General features: G+C 44.8%; 2 protein-coding genes across 2 annotated transcripts in view; one reads left to right on the plus strand and one right to left on the minus strand.

The window, feature by feature from the left end:
• LOC126516715 (glycerophosphocholine phosphodiesterase GPCPD1-like) overlaps positions 1–11,899 on the minus strand; it is a 176,992-nt gene extending 165,093 nt beyond the window's left edge. Inside the window, exons 1-2 of the mRNA XM_055064076.2 lie at positions 11,540–11,899; positions 2,329–2,368 (exon numbers count right to left, since the gene is read on the minus strand). Of these exons, the coding sequence (XP_054920051.1) occupies positions 2,329–2,368; positions 11,540–11,557 (58 nt within the window). The 5' untranslated portion in view covers positions 11,558–11,899. The remainder of the gene's footprint in view (positions 1–2,328; positions 2,369–11,539) is intronic.
• A 1,080-nt stretch (positions 11,900–12,979) lies between these two features.
• RIOK1 (RIO kinase 1) lies at positions 12,980–17,673 on the plus strand. Its single transcript, XM_050166918.3, has one exon. The coding sequence runs from the start codon at positions 13,100–13,102 to the stop codon at positions 14,747–14,749; it is 1,650 nt and encodes a 549-aa protein (XP_050022875.1). The 5' UTR covers positions 12,980–13,099; the 3' UTR covers positions 14,750–17,673.
• Positions 17,674–19,131: the final 1,458 nt, after the last annotated feature.

Below are 19,131 nucleotides of genomic sequence, written 5' to 3' on the forward strand. Positions count from 1 at the left end.
GCATGTTGCTGCAGGTTATGAGGCTTCTCGGTTTCACAACGGAAGAAAACATTGTGGACCTCAAAGTACAATTGCCTCCACTGAAAGTGCCTGCAGCGCTCAACTGCTTTCAGTTTTGCTCCACGAAACCTCGTCTCTCCCATGTAGCCTCATAGAACTCTCGCTACCAAGTTCATTATTATTATGATCACTGCCATTTATGGCGATTTCTTTCTCTGTCTCTCTCCAACAATGGAAAGACTGCCAGCCTGGCCGGTAAGTTTTGGTCACACCGCAAATACGTGCCCCTAACTCCTTACGGGGACGTTAATACATAGAACCCATCCATCCGTCCGTCCACCCATTTGACCCAGTGCCTGCTTTGAGATCGCTTCTCACATATGGCAAAGAAGCGCTGAACCCCGAAGCCTTATTCTGCTGCAAAGTACACCGCGGCATGTTCGGCCGCCTCTCCATCACGATGCTCCGCCTGCGAAGGCACGCTCGTGTGCACTAAGATCACAAAAACAACACACCCGTCGCTTGATGATGTGCGGGCAATGCGCGTGCCCAGCCACGTTCGTTTCCAGAGATGAAAGACTGGCGATATGTTCCAACCGTAATGGAACGCCACTCGCACACGACGACAGGGACTATCTACAAGAGATGGTGTCTGTAACGAGCAATAAACGATCGCAACACAGCGGACGGCATTCACCGGGGGTGGGGGCAAATACGGGCCACTCTTCGAGCTGCGCTCCCCCCCCCCCCCCCACAAAGAAAAAAGAAACAGGCGTGTGTGCGCGCACGGGCCGTCTGTTTACTTTTCCTCTTCTTTTTTTAAGTCAACGCTCTGCCTGGGCCTAAATGTTCATCGCGGAGCGCGCGTTCAACAAAGCGAGGTCCACAAAGCGAGGAATTCTTCATTCTTCACGTAAAGCATTGAAGCTTTGCTTGGATGCATCAAAGCCAGCACGTTGTTAGATGGAATGATGAGAGGCACACAAACGAAGACACAGTTGTATAAGTTTAGTCTGTCCGAATGCTAGTACGTGGCACGCCTCTGCACCTAAGTTTCCATTCATCTATTCACAACAGGCACGGTCGGCTTCTTTTCAAGATCCTGTCACAAACAATGCAACAGATGGAAACTCAATGAAGTATTCTGAAAGGTCTAGGCATAGGTGAATAGCATGGGGTGTGCACCAGACAGTACTGCATATACACAGCACATCTGCATCCATTAAATGCCTCAGGGCTGATTCTGATCCCTTGGTGCACATTCCAATTTAATCCAACTCTCCTTGTACCTACACACCATCAACAACTACTCCTCCAACGTTATGTGGAAATGACAGTGTGAGAAAAACCTGCATAAGCACAAGAATGCAAATTGTAATGCTAACAACCAACTGGTCCTCACAACAGGTTATCACCATCACAATCGAGCTATTTCATGTTAACTGCAAGGTGAAGGCCCCTCAGAGGTCTCTAATTATCCGTCTCGCATCGGTAAAGTCCATTCTATGCCTGCAGATTTCCAAACCTAATCACGCCATCTAATCCACTGCATACTCGACAGTTTTCCTTCCCTTGGCAACCATCCTGCTACTCCAAATAATAAACCACAGGGTATCTTCTCTAACATTCACTATCATCCTTCAAGTTAAAACCCCCTAGGTTAGTATGGGTAGATTGCACTGATTCTATATGCCTGTTTTCGAGGATAACAGTAAGCTGCCAGTCATGACTTGAGAATGCCTGCCATATGCACCCAATCCATTTTTATTCATCTGGAGATTTCCTCTGCATAAGCTAGATAACCTGCAATTGTTTGACTAAGACAAAACTGCTCCTGCACAGCTTCAAGAAGCTGGCTACTAATCATGAATTCTTTCTTTATCTGCCAGGTTACTGAACATTACCTTTTGAATATTAATGCTCAAACCTACCCTTTGCCAGTAGAAATCCTCAACAACATGTTGCAAGTCACTGCCATTGTTGATAAAGAGGACGTCACTAGCAAACTTCCCTTTGCTGATATAGTCCCCATTGATCCTTACCATTACTGCTTCCCAATCTAGCATCTCGAAATACTTTATGCAAACCTGCAGTTACTCGAAAGATTGTGTCTCCTTGGCTGCCACTCTACTTAACTGCTACTTTTTTCTATTTCCTGTTTTTTTTTTTCTGCAATGGGTTTGATGCTACAACCATCTACTTTGTATGGCATAGCAAGTTATAGCATGTTACATTTACCAGTGATCACATTTAACAAGCCAATGTCAACCGAAATGTCCAGCGCAAATGCGACAACCAAGCAGCATTAAAGGCTTGACTCAAGCTTACCATTGTCTGCAGGGAGCAGGTTGTGCAATGCAGCCTCCTCCTGAGAGAGAGAAAAAAGTCAGGATGAGTGTAAAGAAGCGGCCCCGTGCCGTAGTGAGATAAACCCGAGCACTGCAGGAAAGCCTGCACAGTCAAACCAAAGCTGAAGCTCTTTATTGCACACCACATGCTTGCGCACTTCCGCATTAAAACAGCAGGTGAGGCAATTACTACCTGACAAACAAACAACAGTTAAAACCTACTTTTACAGTGCGAGTGAGAAAGGAGTGTGGCTAATGTTCCTAAAGCTGTTTGAACGCAAGAAGAGTTCACCAAAATAAGCAGTAGCCAGTCGTTATATAGTCAACACAATGAAAGGAAAAGTGCTGGATGACAATCTTCACAAACAGCCTTGTGAATTTTGATGCAGTTTTTTTTTTTTCTGTGCCCCTAAAGAGGCCCACACGATTCTCTATAGATCCTTAACACTGCTGCACTTTCTGAGAGCCCTTTACAGAAAAATTTGAACAGCCATCGTGCTGACATTTCCTACACATGTATGCAATTAAACATCCCTCACCATGTAAAACACAGAATACATAAAGCATATATTAAATAAGAGTGAGATTTCAGGATAAACTAGACTAGACAAAAACACATTGGCAGAAACTGCAGGCAAATATAGCTGCATTCACCCCATTGTCATGACTGTATATTGTGTGAACGTGCGCTACGCACTTGAGCATGTCATTTTATGCATCACCTTCCTTGCCTGAAGCATGGCAAGGCAAATGTCTCCAGCAGCCAATAAAGAGTTTGCATTTCTCTCTCATAAATGCCAGTCACTCATTTGAAAGCAAGCTTAATTCAACTGGGATCATTGTGACAATGAAGCTGTATCAGGCACAGCAGCAAAGGTAAGTAATGCTCAAAAACAGCACAACAGAGGCAAAAAGAAATTTTTTTTTTCATTTTTGGAGGAAAATTATCCATTGCAGTGGGCATCGGAAGCCCACTCCAACAACCACCATTTAAATTATTTTAGTCAAGATTCATTAATTAATTATGCTAACACATTCTGTAATGTGGTGTTATAACTGGCGAGTGCTGAAAGTATGTCCATTTAGTAGGAATCAGGAGACTAGCAGCACTTTCAGGTATCTATCCCCAAAAGTGGTGCAAATAGGAATTTCTATGTGAACTGCAGGATAAGACTACATGAAACAAAACACAACTACGGTGTTTTATCATAACAGAATTGTATGCCATTACCGTCCCCACCAAGTGCCAGCTTGTCATGTGCTAAGTGCCAAAGACATACGCATGGCAGGAGGGGTATGGACTAGCGCACAAAGCTTGCAGTTGGCTAATGTGGTAAAGGTAAACACGGTGTCAGTATGCCTAAAACATTGACACTCTACTGTTACCACCCTTAGATGCCAGATGTCAGCTGTGTGGGCACTAGCTAATCTGCAATGTGCATGCTTAGGTATCAGATGGCAGAGGTAGCAACAAGTAAGAGTCAAGTGGCAATGGCATGGTGAAACATTCTTGTAAGATTCCTTTCAATGCCATGACAATTGACTGATGCTAGTAACAATGGCCCTACTGGCTTTCAAACTAACAATAAAATGGTAAGAGAAATAGAATGGATGAAATGGAAGTCAAACATCAACTGTTATGTTATCCCACCCTGCTAGAGATGTGGTCAATTTCCTCGCAGCCTGTCTGAAGACTGTACAGCCTGTCTGAAGGCTGTAATAGAAAATTTCAATGCATAAATCAGACGCAAGCACGGGTGTTTCTCAAGCTGCATGCCCAACCTGCGAGAAAATCTGGCATTTGAGCGGCTCCAATGGTCCACAACATTTTTATCCAGTAACATGCACCTGCACTCTCTGCTATCCAATCGACATAACCGCCTCAATGCAAAGTGTCAACCGAGACATGGATGTTAAGTTCTGGCAAGAGAAAGACGAGGTGGCAAAAACTGTGGGTCTAATTTTCGTAATGAACTAAGTCCAACAGCCAACAAAGAAAAGCCGTTTTCTTCTACTGACACAGTGCTGTAAGCCACAATGTTCTTCCTTTCAGAAACGGATTAGCTAAAGTCAGTGGGATGAGTTTTTTCTTGTGCTCTCAAATGGGCCCATAGAGTTCAACTCTTATCCATAACTGTGATCTTTCAAATGACCATGCTCCCTCGCAAAACAATGAGTACCACACACCTCTTTGTGTCTCTGATCAGTGATACTGCAAGCAAAATAAATGGTTCCTGAATTTCTCTCAATGGTGTTTAAGTGAAGATTGCACTGCTCAGTTTTAAAAGTACTATTTATGTTCTTCAGTGAGATAAGTAGCACACTACATGTTCATTTTTATAATATGCAAATGCTAGTAGATAAAAAATTAATCATTATATACAAAGCTGATAACTAGGGAAAAATTGAGGGTTTCTCAGCATTATTTAATATCACATTTTTTTTTAAATTTCTTTCTCTTGGGGGGAAGGGGGGTTATTTTAACAATGGAATTAACAGTAAACACCTCTTGTTTTTACTGTCGCAAACAAGTTACAAAAGCATGTTTGAGAAAAGTGTTCTTTTTGTCTTTAATGTCACAAACAAGCTATGAAAGCATGCTTCACGAAAGCGTTCTCCTTAGCGAAATGCAGCTTGAGGCTGCAGATTCAATTTCCCACTGTACCAGCCACACTCAAATAGAGATGGAATGCAAAAGCACCGGTGGACGGCACATCGGATGCCCAATAAAGAAACCCAAGAGTTCTAAAATTAATCCGGAGCCCACCACTACAATGTGCAGTGTAAACCGTGTGACAATTTGGGCTGTTAAGCTCTAGCCCATTTACATCAACACCATCACCTTTGTCTTACCTGTACATACCATGATCATATATTTTCTTGCCTTCCTGTTCCTTTTCCTGCCCTCCTCCTCCTATGTGTTTTCTGTACCCAATCCCTTTCACTATGTTGTGTTGCATCTAGGTGGCTGCATATACATACCAGCAGAATGCTCTGCATTTCATTACAGAGCTACCTCTCTCTCTGGAATGCTAAACCACACCAATCAATTCTAAACAAAGGCACAACAACACAGCTGTGCCTACTGCAAAGCTACGCTTCCACAGCGTTTTTCCAGACAGATCCACAAACATTTTCAAAACCAGATGCAGGTCACTTATCAGCATCACAAACACTTGTTGCAGAATTTCATGTCCCGATTCTTATGCCTTATCAAGGCAGGTTAAGCCATGTCACTGGTGGTGCTCAACTCGCCACCTATCGAGTCCTCACTTGCTGCTACATTGACTGAAGGGCCCCAAAGCAGCTTCGGTGGGTTATGGGCTTGCACAGAACATGTATGACGCTACCGCCTTGTCAAACACAGCTTAATCAAATGCAGAAAGCTAAATGCAAATGTGCCAAGCTGTGTGTCAAATGTGACATGCACAGTGTTCTGACAAATGCAAGATGTAGAGGTGCGACACTTCTGCGGCTGCCTTCTAGTATCACTTCTTTTCATGTCAAAAGAGCAGCCAGCCTAGGACTTGCAGCAAAGGCAGTGGGCAATACTATTGTGCTCCCATTTCTGCAGCTGGAGGTTAGGATGATTCTCCAAGTAGATTTTCTTTATTCTTGGTCTGCTGCTCAGACAGAAAAAAATTACGCGGTTTTACATGCCAAAACCATGATCTGATTATGAGGCACGCCGTAGTAGAAACCTCCAGAAATTTGGACCACCTTGGGTTCTTTAACGTGTGCCTAAATCTAAGTATGCGGGTGTTTTCGCATTTCAGCCCCATCGAAAGGCTGCTGCCGTGGCCGGGATTCGATCCTGTGACATCGTGCTCAACAGCCCAACACCATAGCCACTGAGCAACCACGGCAGCTACTGCTGCTAAGACAGTCTCAAAATAGTGACAACTGGGCAATGGAGTTGGCATCAATGAGTCTTTTGGAAGGAAAATACGATAAAATTGGCCAAACTTGTTTTTTTTTTTTTTTCAAGTTGAAATGCAACAAAATGAGCTGTTTCGCAGTAATTAAGTAGTGCACAACTTATTCAATCTAGACCATATCTAAACCAGAACACTTATGTCCCGTAATTAAGACCGGGTATGTATGTATAACTGCAAGCAAAAGTTAAAAGGACTACAGATGTGGAAAACAAAACAAAACAGATTTTTCTGCAGCCTAGGCATCGGAGCCAGAAACAAAGTGGTACAGCCAACAAATATGTGTTCAACCAATCAAATAGACTAACACAAATTTCTTATTGAATCGCTATGCCGTTCGAAATTTCATTCAAAATTTTTTGCTAATGGTGTGGTCAGTAAACTCATGCTCTCATGGGCACATCAGGGAGAGAGAAAAAAAATTTTAAGCACACTGTTATTTTTCATTCTCCCATGTGTGTGCCGGTTTAGTTCTGCATTTCCCGGTGGATTACCGACTCTCCGAGCATCCTATTCGCCTAAAGATCAGAGCTCACCTTATCTGCATAGTCATTATGTGCAATGATGCCATGTGAAGCTAAATGTGCAATGTTCCTTCGTTAAATTTTCAATGTTGCTCAAGGGTGCTAATTTGTTAAAATTAACCAATTAATCTTAATGAAGGATTGCCACAAGGAGAAACAGGGGAGGTATTCTATAAAAGTCCACTTAGTGGACAAGTCCATTTCGTCTGCTGTTGAAGTTCTGATTGGCTGGCTGGGCTGTGCATCCGCGGCACCGAGGCGCTACAGCCCGTCAGCACTTCAGCGGCAGATGAAATGGACATCCCTGCTAGGTGAACTCTTACCGAATACCTCCCCAGGACTATTCGTTTGAACCAACAAATCAATAAAGAAAAAAAGAAGAGCAAATGTATTTCATGCCTTCTACAAGGACAAAAGGTAAACACAGCGATTGCTTATGCATTACACACGTCTTGCACATTGGCACTGCTCATACAGTCACTGATCAAAACCTGTAGTACACGAAAATGCTCTAAGACTCACCATGGGAATGAAACTACCTTTGTGTGCATGCAACAGGGTTTATACAGCCTGTCTGGCTCAAAATTCAAGTATTTCAAGATGTCGAAAACCAAAGTTCAAGGAGCGGGAAACAAACCTTATCTACTGAAGTACTATAGCGCCAAACAGATGTCACAAGAAGAAGAGACACGGACGAGCGCTCGTCCGTGTCTCTTCTTCTTGTGGTGTCTGTTTGGTGCTATAGTACTTCAGTAATATGCACCAACTAGCCCAACAAAAATTTCTGCTGGAAACCTTATCTAAACTGAAAAATAGTGAAATCTTAGCAGAAATTTCTTGCTGCTCAGCAGCTGCTGAGTTGGACACTTGCTTCAGGCTCTTCAGATCACCTTTATAGGTTGTCTTTTCCATTCTGATGATGTCAGTCACCTTCTGGCATTATGGTTAGTAGTGTCTGACTTCAGCCTAATTAAGATGCTCGCCGCGTTAAAGTCAAATGGCTGAAACTTACTTTGCACGAGGCATTTCTGGAGCCTAGGTGTCAAAATGGAGCCACGATAGCTGCTGTGTGAGCCAACTACCAAAACAATAAAATGATGGCACAGTTTGGTCGCTTGATCTGGCTTTGTCTAGCGTCACAATGACAGTGGTGATTTAAATAAACCTGTTGGTGGTCATTGAAATGCCACATTGCAATAGTCTAGCGACACTCTCAAAAGAAAATATCCAATATGGTTTTCCCCTGTGCAGTGTCTATGACATTGCCCCTATGCAGAGTTTTGTTACTTTTAATGTTCAAAAGTGGCCCCAACTCCGCTTTTCAAGGAATTCAAGGAACACATTTGTCTTCAAGGAGCGTTAAGGGCCCTTGAATCTGTTTTTCCAAATTCAAGAGTTTTCAAGGATTTCAAGGAAGTGTACAAACCCTGATGCAAGCATCACTCTGAGCTCATGCCAAGATATAAGCATCTGATTAAATTGCTTGATGCATGACAAACAAAGAATATAAACCAAGTGACAAAAGTGTGTTTGCATGTTGTAGGACACGTGCCGGCAACTCGGGCATTGCCCCAATAAATGTTCCAACAGCCAAAAAAAAAAAAAAAATGCAACAAACTATTAACTGTACTTTCCACATTAAAATTAAATTATTGGGTTTTATACGTTCCAAACCCACCATCTGATTATGAGGCTCACCGCAGTGGGGGACTCCGGAAATTTGGACCACCAGGGGTTCTTTAACGTGCACCTAAATCTAAGTATGCGGGTGTTTTTGCATTTCAGCCCCATCGAAATGTGGCCGCCGTGGCCGGGATTCAATCCTGTGACATCGTGCTCAACAGCCCAGCACCATAGCCACTGAGCAACCACGGCGAGTTTATTTTCCACACAAAGTATGCAAATAAGTTTCAAGATGACAAGACGAATTTTCAAGATGACACATGTTTCGAAGTATAAATTCCCGAACTTTGCGGAGAAATGCATTGGCGTTCCAGTTACTTGTGTGCTTCAGTGCATGAAACAACGTTTTGTTAACAAGTTAACTGGAACGCCAATGCATTTTCCGCAATGTTAGAGAATTTATATCTTGAAACTGGTGTCATCGTGAAAATTCGTTCCAAGTGGATCCGCCTTGCAAACTCCACGGCTATAATTTGTAAACTGCAATATGGGCCACAATGTAATTAGTTAACCAAATTAGTAAATTTTTATTAATTAGTCGATTTTGCAACTCAATTTTTTGTGTAAGTATTACAGCTTGTAATAAGCTTTCTTGCAAAACCTGCATGCCGTAAATTTTTGTGGCTGTCTGTGTTTTCATGCACGCTTGTACAAATGCAATTGACATGTTTGCGCGCTGGCAATTTCGTATGTCAGTGACATTGATTTATTGAAAACTTTGTTATTCCACTGCGCCGGGATCTCCGCCTCTTACCCTACACGCAGGTAGGGGGGGAGGACGAAGCAGTTCCCGCAAGTTGAGGACAGCGAGTCTTCATGGCCTTCATGGCCAGGCGGATTGCTCGATGCTGGTCGTCTTCAGCCTCGCTCTGGAGCAAGGACTCCCAGGCTTCTCTACTGTCAATCTTTTCCTTGGCCCCTGGGGAGCCAGCACACTCCCATATTACATGGTCTATAGTACCTTTCTCCTTCCAAATTTTGCAGAGGGCGTCGTTATAGTCCCTCGTCTGAGTTAAGTAGATCCAATATGGTGATGTATAATTGTTTCCCTGGAGGCGCCACCCAATGCAAACGTCCTCCAGAGAGAGAGACCGGTGCGGAGGTGCAAAGATTCTTTCGGGTTTGTAATGATTTACGATTTCCCTGTATGTGATGGTGCTATCTTTTATCCCTGGAACTGGCTGCTCTAGAGTTGTCCAGTGGTAGAGTGCTCAGGGGAGCTCGTGAGCAGCTTCGTTACCTGGGACTTCTTCATGGGTCGGAACCCAAATAAAAGTTATGTGCCTCCTAGGAGGGTTTTTGAGTAGAATTTGGAGGGCCTCTTCCGAGATTCTCCCTTTGCTAAAATTTCGGACAGCTAATTTGCTATTGCATATTATGACTCCCGCTTTTGTACCCACACAAGCGAGCGCTACTGCAACCTCCTCGGTTGTACAGGCGTCCCTCGTGCAAGTGGAACACGCTATCTTAACGCGCCTGGCGCCATCAACCACCGTCGATACCGCAGCCCTGTCTCTGCCACAAGCGGCGTCCACGTACGCTACTTTATGCACCAGTGTCTTTTTAGGTTTACTTACTAGAGCCTTAGCCCTGCGCGTTCTCGTCTCTGTGTTGTAGATAGGATGCATATTTTTAGGTAGGGGGGCAATTTGGAAGTGTTTACACATGTCCTACGGAATGTCCTTCTTGCCAGTCGGGGCATGCCTGTCGCATTGGATTCCTACCCATTTCACGATTTTTCTCCCTGTTTTGGACTGGCCTAATCTTTCCAAAAGACACTCATGCTGCCTCAGTGAGCTCAACTAGCGTGTTGTGAACCCCCATTTTGAGAAGGTCTGTTGAGGTCGAGTTTGGGAGCCCTAGGGCTCTCGTAACACTCTCCCTAATAATCTCATCTATTTTCTCTTTTTCTTCTTGTTTAAACACAAGATACAGTGTGGCATACGCTATTTGGCTGGTAATAAGGGCTTGCATGAGTCTGAGGAAGCTGTTCTCTTTGAGGCCCCTGCCTTTGAGTGCAACTCTCCTAAAGATCCCCGTGACCTGTGCCGCGTATACTTCTAGCTTCTTGATTGTCGTGAGGTTGTATCCATTTCTCTGGATATGCATGCCCACAATTCTGATTTCCTCCACCTTGGGAACCTCAGTTCCGTTTACGAAAACATTGATGGGTCTGCTGCTCCCAGGTCCCCTTTGATGTTTTGGCTCAATGATTAATAGCGCCGATTTCTGTGGCGAGCATGCCAAGCCTCTGCTGGCCGCATACTCTTCCACCATATTCGCTGATATCTGTAGTTTAAGTTCGATGGCTGCGTCACTCCCACTGTTAACCCAGATGTTGATATCATCCACGCACATGCTAAATTGTCCACTGAAAAAAGGAACAAAGAAAAAATATCGAAAATAAGGGCGGCGTTTTGCGCTCCCTCCCGTTATAGTATGTTTATTGTGTCTGCAGTAACTTTTCCCAATGATTTGGCAAACCCGTCACGCAGCGCAAATAATCTGATGCGTTTTTTATGGCTTGGAAACCACGCGTCCGCGGTATCTAAAAGTACCGCTATAGTGTTTTAGCACCGCCTTCTGAGATTTTAAAACCTGAGAGCTATAGCTGAGCAAATTGGCAACCAAATGGGTCTAGCTCACACGGAAGAGCTGTCACGATTCGTTTCCCGCCCTGATGTAAGCATACGTCAAAAGTTGGTCAGAACACAGTGGGCGGGAAAACAAAAATAGAAAATAGCCGCGCGTCGTTTTCGGCGACGATAAAAGAAATATTTCATTCAGAATGCATACACGTGTAGTAACATAATGAGAGCATACTGGCAACCAAATCAAGAGTGAAAAATACTCTAGCATGTTATATCAAGCTCTTACAAGAGCAAAGCTTTTTTTTTTTTTTCTTTCCGGGCTTGGCTTAATTTGTTAGCTCACAAGGCAAACCCAGAAATCCCTCGCCGCATTCGACCAAGCTATTTCACAATGTTGTGCAAAAAGCTCTGTCTTCCGAATGAAGCTGCAGGCGACGAGAACATTTGCATACACTTACCACATACAGACACTCCATTCCGGCAGTAAAGGGACGGCGCGTTCAAAGTTCGGAGAGCTGTTGCCGCCGCACTACGCACTTGAGAACACGAAATCGGCTGCGGTTTAGCGACAAGCGCCCAATGAGAAAAGCCGTCTGCTTCGAACAAGACGGGCCGGGCCGCTGGTTTTGGCGCAGCGCCGAATGGACCTCCTCCGCACAACGGCTCTCCGCTAGCTTGCGCGTCCGATTAACGAAAGGTCAACAATCTCTAGCATCTCTAGCGCTGAATGAAACTATGAAGTCGTGGATATATGTTGACACCACATTGCTCGGAAATACCATGCCTTGCAGCGCATACAAACGCATGTTATTGAAGTTTTTGCAACTCGTTCACTTTGAATTTGCTTCCTATAAACGTTATTTACCTTTTAAAATTGGCTACCTTTTAAAATTGGCTGCATATCTAATCTTCACATCACTTTCCGCCACCAATGCATTTAATAGGTGCTGTCCAAATCCAAACCTCATAAGGTGGCGTCCTCTAGATTTTAAGCGCGGATCTTGAAGGCTGTGTTTTTTCATGTTGAATGCGACTGAAGCGATTTTGGAAGTTCTAAACACGTCATGGACGTCAACGTTCATGTCTAAATACAGTGTATAGTCTAAGAATGTTAATAGCACCACCATAATTGATAGACGTCGGGTTTCGGACACCACCTATGACTGGCTCACAGTAACGCTGAATAAAAACAGTAATTTCAAAGGCCACGCTTTGCGGGTTGCATGCAGAAGCCCAAAGTACGCTGCCGCCACGTTTCTTAGCAAAAACTGAATGTAAAAATCTCCACGTTGTCAATAGCTAACTCACTGCAGTAAAAATGCTCGGAAAGTGACTGCAAACACTATATTTTATTCAGTACTTTCGAGCCTCAGATGAATGCAAATACAATAGATGGTGTACAAATCCATGCCCCAACGGTATAGCGTCCTCTAGATAAACAAATGCATATCTTATAGACTATGGTTTTGCTGTTTCCAAGCGGCAAAAGCAATTGCGAGAGCTGGAAACATGTCACAGGCATCGGGTTAGGATACTGGCTATATTGCATTGCCATAGAATGAAAAACCAACTAGGCATTGCCTCCGAGGTGGAAGCGATCGGCTGTTTGCAACCATCTGATGCACCGTAATCTCAAAGGCCGTACTTAAATTCGAAGGCAATGCTCTTGCGTACTCTTTGGGCCAAAACACGCGCGACTGTAAAGACAGAAATATGCCATAGCCCTCTTGTTCTGGACAAAAACTAAACTTAATTACATTGCTAGAAATTATAACAAATCTAGTGAAAATATTTTAGAGCCACATAGCAGTATGTTATAATAGCAGTCACACAGTGTTACGCACGTGGTCGACGTGTTACGCTAGCAAGACAAGCTCAAACAAAATCGATCCAATCCAAAGCATTAGTACGCATGTATATCACGCTGTCCACGCGGTTAATTTTGCCTTGTCGTCAAGTCTTATGCTTTGATAGATCAGTCATCACGGAGATACTGGTCAACAAATATTTGCGAAGAAATGAACTACCACGTCGTCGAGGGGCAATTCGACGACGCTGAAAGCGACGTTGACGTCTTGCCTAGCGCCGAAGCGACGCCGAGCCTGGCCGTGTTATCGAGTGAACGCCGCAGCCCAGAGCATCTGCCGAGCGACGACGACGACTCATTCGGCGAAGGCGACCTGAGTGGCGACGACGGCTACGACTGGGACGACCTTTCCCGAGGGAGTGTGTACCACAACTCGGCCAGCGCCGGCAGTCGCCCGAATGCGCAACGTAGTGCCAACCCGAATTCATTCCAGTCCCAGTGTAAGGTTCTCTCTGGCAAGTACAGCGGGAAGATCAACCTACAAGCGTACTCTGGTCCAGCTGTGGCTGCTGGCGCGTTAAGTGTGTTGAACGAGGCGAGCCGCAGGCGAGACGCTGAGCGCGTCCGCGTCCGTGACAAGGTGGAAAGGGCGACAGCGGAGCAGGTCCTTGATCGCAGGACACGAATCATTCTTTTTAAGCTCCTGAACCGTGGCCTAGTGGAGCAGATAAATGGCTGCGTGAGCACGGGCAAGGAGGCCAATGTATATCATGCCACGGCTGGCGGTGACGGCGCTCCAGATCGTGCCATCAAGATCTACAAGACGTCCATCTTGGTTTTTAAAGACCGTGACCGCTATGTCACCGGCGAGTTCCGCTTCAGGAGCGGCTACTGCAGTAGCAACCCGCGCAAAATGGTCCGTACCTGGGCAGAAAAGGAGATGCGAAACCTCTCGCGAATATACGCCGCAGGGCTGCCTTGTCCAAAACCCATCGTTCTCCGAAGCCACGTGCTTGTCATGAACTTCGTCGGAAAGGATGGCTGGCCGGCACCCAAGCTCAAGGATGTCTCTCTGAGCGAATCCAAAGCGCGTGAGCTTTACAGAGACTGCATTATCTTGATGCGACGGCTCTACCACGAATGTCGCCTTGTGCATGCCGATCTAAGCGAGTACAACTTGCTATACCACGAAGGTAAGATTGTGATAATTGACGTGTCACAATCAGTTGAGCACGACCATCCGAATGCGCTCGAGTTTTTGCGCAAGGACTGCACCAACATCACAGACTTTTTCAGCAAGCGAGATGTGAAGACAATGAGTGTTCGGCAGCTGTTTGACTTTGTCACAGACCCAACCATTAACGAAGACAACATGGATGCTTACCTTGAAAAAGCACAGTCACTTGTTGAAGAAAGTGGTTCAGAAGCCACGAACCAAGTAGATGAGGAAGTTTTCAAGAAGACATACATACCCCACAGACTGGACGATGTGCTTGACTTTGAGAAGGACATTGTTGGTGTGCAGGAGGAAAACAAAAAAATTCTCTATCACACCATTACAGGCATGAAGCCTGACCTGTCAGGCCCAGCTGAGAAGCCTGCACTACTCGAGAATGGCTCAGATGACTCGTCCTCGGAGGTCAGTGAAAGTGACAGTGAATGTGAAGATGAGGAAAGTGAGGATGGCAATGACAAGGAGTCAAAATTTGTGTGCACAGCCAGGCCTAAAGGGGAGTCATTGGAAGAGAAGAGGGAAAGGAAAAAGGCAGTCAAGGATGCCAAGAAGGAGAAGCGCAAACTGAAGTTGCCTAAGCATGTCAAGAAGCGAAAAGAAAAGCAGGGAAAGGCACGCAAAAAATGAAGTTTCATTTTGAGGTTTCAGATTTATTGTGTGTGTGTGTGACATGACAAGCTCAGTCGAGCAACTGTCACTGCAAAACTAGAATGACAAGTGTTTCTTTAACCAACAACACCTGCCACCGCGGCTGTGTGGTTATGGCATTCTGTTGGTAGACATGATGCCACAATTTCAATTCCTGGCACTAGTGGTCAAATTTTAATTGGACCATAAAGGCTAAACCCCATGATAGTGATTTTATGCGCTACAGCGACGAGTGCCGGCTTCGAACGATGGATCGGGCCGTCGCTTGAACAGATCGCTCAGTCTTGTCGCTCGATCGCCCGGAAGTGCCATGAGCGACTAGCCAATAGCGCGAAGCCGGAAGTGGAAGTACATTACTCAAATAATACTGATTGTCACACGGAATGAGCTAACGATTGAATTTTTATACGTGCAAGAATAACAACCTACTGCAAGACCTTCACAAATATTTTATGCTGCTCTTTACAGTAAAATACATCAACCTGATAAAGCACGAGTCATGCTAGATTCAACACTTATTTGCTGCCCTCATGCAGGCAACACCGGGGAGACATTGCTCGAAATCGTCACTCGCATGGGGTACGACTTGTAGACGACGAGCGAATGCGACAGCCATCTCCATCGCATCGCTTGTCGCTGTCGCGCGCAAGATCGCTTCCATGGGGTTTATATTGAAATGCTCTTGTTGCAAGCATTTGCCACATAACAACAGGTGGCCAATGTTGACCCGGAGCCCTCCACTATGATTCCTGCCATAGCCAGTCTTGCTTTAGGGCGTTAAACTCCGCCAGTCACTGTCAATGAGGTGAAAGCACAAAGCTGTAAAGGAAGCTTCTTTTAGAGCTTTGGGCTTGTTTTCAATACCTAAACAATTTTGCCACCTTGCAGATATCTACTGGACTTGTTTGTTTATTTAATCTAACACACGTTCCACTCACCGAGTTAGAATCATTTCGAGAATATTGTCTATTGCTCACAGAGTGTTAACTGAAAATGTTGTCAAAAGGCACTGAGACCTTTCATGTACATGTGTGTACAAAAGTAATTGAAACACAGGAGCTGCTGCTGAAATGCATCCCAGTGCCCTCTAGCATCCTCAAGGAGAGGCTAGAAATTGGGTCACATGTGCTCAGGCCAGCACTCATAGCAGTTCGCACGTTTCAATCCGTTCCTTTATCCATGGATTGGAACATTGTTTGCAGCTTCTGCAGCTAGCATGATGCCGCGGATCGCATAGGTGTTTCTGTACTTCACATGTGTTAGGCACGTGTAGCTGTGCTATCAGCAACATGATAGCAAGTGTTCGGCTACACCTGCCGTGGTGATATAGTGGCTATGGCTACTAAGCCTGAGCGCACAAGACCATATCCCAGCCATGGCGGCTGTGTTACGGTGGGGGTGAAATGCAAAAACCTGTGTACCGTGCATTGGGCGCATGTTAAAGGGACTGACAACGAATTTTCATGGTACCCATCTTCTTTAGTGCAATGGAAACGTTACAGGTGAGAGTGTGTAATCATGAAGTGGTAACGTGGAAAACGCATTGCAACATTTTTAATCTGAATTTTTCTGTCTGCAGCGAGGATGTAGTTGTTCACCGGAAGCATGCTAAAAACATTGATAGGTGAGCCTGATAGCGATTAAACGCCGGCATTAGTGAGAGGCAGACGACAGGTGTGGCCGTAGCTGTGAGAAAGTATTTTGTTTATGAAGTTGATCCTGCTATTCATGTTTCCCGAAGTGTGAAAGTATTTCTGTGGTAATAGCTATCTGTTTTCGTGGTTTCCTGTCCAACTGCTCTGGTATTTAACCAGTAAAAATGAAACTAACAGGATCGAAAATGGAACGACGCTTTTACATGTTATACGCAGTTTAGCTTGCTGCTGTAGCCATGCGTGCACTTTTGATTTTCGAAGCATAGAATAAAGCACGAGTGTCTAATATACCAACTGCAATTTTAAGCGATAGTGATGCGGTACTTAATGTTGACTTGCATACAGTAATACTATAGAATACATCTGAAGTACCAAGATTTCACCGCCAGTCCTCGCGACTTACTGGTTAGACTTTCTTTGCCAATTTAAAGTTATAATTCCTGCTTAAATCATGAACAGCATGCTGGATTTTATCACTACAAATCGTGGTCCTTTCATTTCTATAAATGTCTCGCAACACATTCTGGCCAGTTGTCAGTCTCTTTAAAGAACTCCAGCTGGTCAAAATTAACCCCCTGAGTCCCGCACTACGAAGTGCCTCATAATCAACTCATCACGTGAAACCCCAGAATTTTTGTTGCTCAGCCACAGAAGCTGCAAGCAACACTCCTATGTACAGGATAAAGAGAGGGCCAAACTGGCTATGAGCGCCGGCCTGCGTGCATGCATGATCCAATTTCTAGCTTCCCCTGAAAGATGCTAGAAAGCAGTAGGTTTGGCACAGCTCCTGTATTCCAATAACTTTTGTCTGTAGCAGTTTCATTAGCTCTGATGAACAGCAATGAATGGTTTACTTTTTCAACAAGCAAAACTGTTCTTGCATTAAGGCAAGTGATGATGTTGCAGTAGGAAAGGGGTTTATACCAGTTGCACATTGTGAAATAGTGATCACCATTGAGAAAAATGTTTACCGGTTGTATTAGGTGTTGATTCCTACCCTTAACTTGTCCTTTTAAAGAAGCTTGTAACCTTTACAGGCCTGCTCTAGAGGTAAAAACAATATTGCCAAATAAGGATGTTGCACCTTCTAGTATAATTTATTTTGCACTTGTAAAAAAGAATTTCGGAAGCAATCTTTCGTTGAAATAGGAAGTTCTTGTATTTACATTGGTTGTCATGTGAGTTATGGTCTCTGAGGAAAGGAAGCTGTATTTAAACTCTCACTAAAATTTCTGTTGCTTGTTCTGAGGGCTGTTGATACAGATGATGCTTACTGCTGGCAGCGTGGCTGACAGAGACAGACACGACATGTTCGTAGCATCTCTTGTCTGATGCAGAGGGCACACTTGTTCCACATTTCTGTGAAATGACCAGATGTGATAGTGTACTAGTGGGTATGCGCTTAGCTCGATCCATGAGGCAGCAACAACATCACCAGGGCAGCCATGCCAGTTGTGTCATTCATGCCTCATCGAACTGCTGACACCTGTCGTTGATGCCACTGTACGGACTTCATCGGTTGCTGATACGTCACCTTGCACACTGCAGTATTTCATGTGGTGCCATAAGCACTCATTTGCTTAGCAGAAAGTCTTGTACAATGTCTCTGCTGTGCATCGACAGAGTTGGAGCACTATGGTGAACTGTGCTGTGTTGGGCTGCAGCAGCCACACTAGAATGAAGCCTGGGGATCAGAATTTGCTTTGGTTAGCTTCTCAATAGCTAAGGTAATCAAGCATCAATGCCAAAAGACCACAGAGCTAAGAGCATGGAGAACGGTGGGGTGGCTTCGCCACATTAACCGCCGGGACACGGACCACACCGCAACACGCTGCAAGTTCTGTGGTAAGCACTTCGTTTTTGGTGAAGCAACCTGAACTTGACCTTGCATGATGTAAGTACATGATGCAAGCCAAGCTCACACAGTGGGCTTCGTAATGGCAGCAGTTATGTTTACCGCAGCGGAGAGCAAAAATATAGTTTATACTTAACTCATGCCGCATTCAAAGTAGCATGGATTTCTAGCCAGCACTAAACACTATAGAGTTAACTACTCAATGCATGCACATCATTCCACGCTCGTTGAAGTGCACAAGAACACCATTTGGAAATGGCTGCAGGCAACTGGTTTCCCTTCCGGACAGTCGTTCGCTGTGGTTACGTAATCCACACAATGCTCCCCCAGCTTACTGCATGGGAAACACTCCCAAATAAACAGGGGAAGCCTGCTTACCTTTCCAATAGCAACCATGCTGTCTGTAAGCACTTTGACACTTGGTTGCTACACTCAGCTGCTCATCATAAGCCGCTAGGCAAGCAACGTCCTACATTTAAGGGCACAGTACCACTGCCTTGTTTTGTCTCGCCTTCCAGGGCCCCATTGGTTCTAACCAATGGGGCCACAGGCTGCAACCACAGCCTGTGGGTGCTGTGTTTAGGTGCATAGGCAAGGTACAAAGGGTACCAAAAAAAACCAAGCAATCTCACCCTCCTAAACCTCAAAGGGGAGATTGCAGAAAAGCTCTCGCGCTCAAGTTGCAGACATTGAGGAAGCCTGTCCACAATTTAAGAAGGTAATACAGCGTGCAGATGTGGTAACGGGAATGTGCAAAGCCACGTGCTTGCGCATTCCTGCTTACATAGCTGAGCTCTGTACCAGCCAATTTCACTGCCCATTTGTGCAACTACAATTGTAAAGAAAGTCTA

Source organism: Dermacentor andersoni, chromosome 1, assembly GCF_023375885.2.
Source record: "Dermacentor andersoni chromosome 1, qqDerAnde1_hic_scaffold, whole genome shotgun sequence".
Taxonomy (NCBI): Eukaryota; Metazoa; Arthropoda; class Arachnida; order Ixodida; family Ixodidae; genus Dermacentor; species Dermacentor andersoni.

Excerpts from the sequence above, each read along its gene's own strand:
- RIOK1 (XM_050166918.3), top strand. The coding sequence starts at position 13,100 with ATGAACTACCACGTCGTCGAGGGGCAATTCGACGACGCTGAAAGCGAC.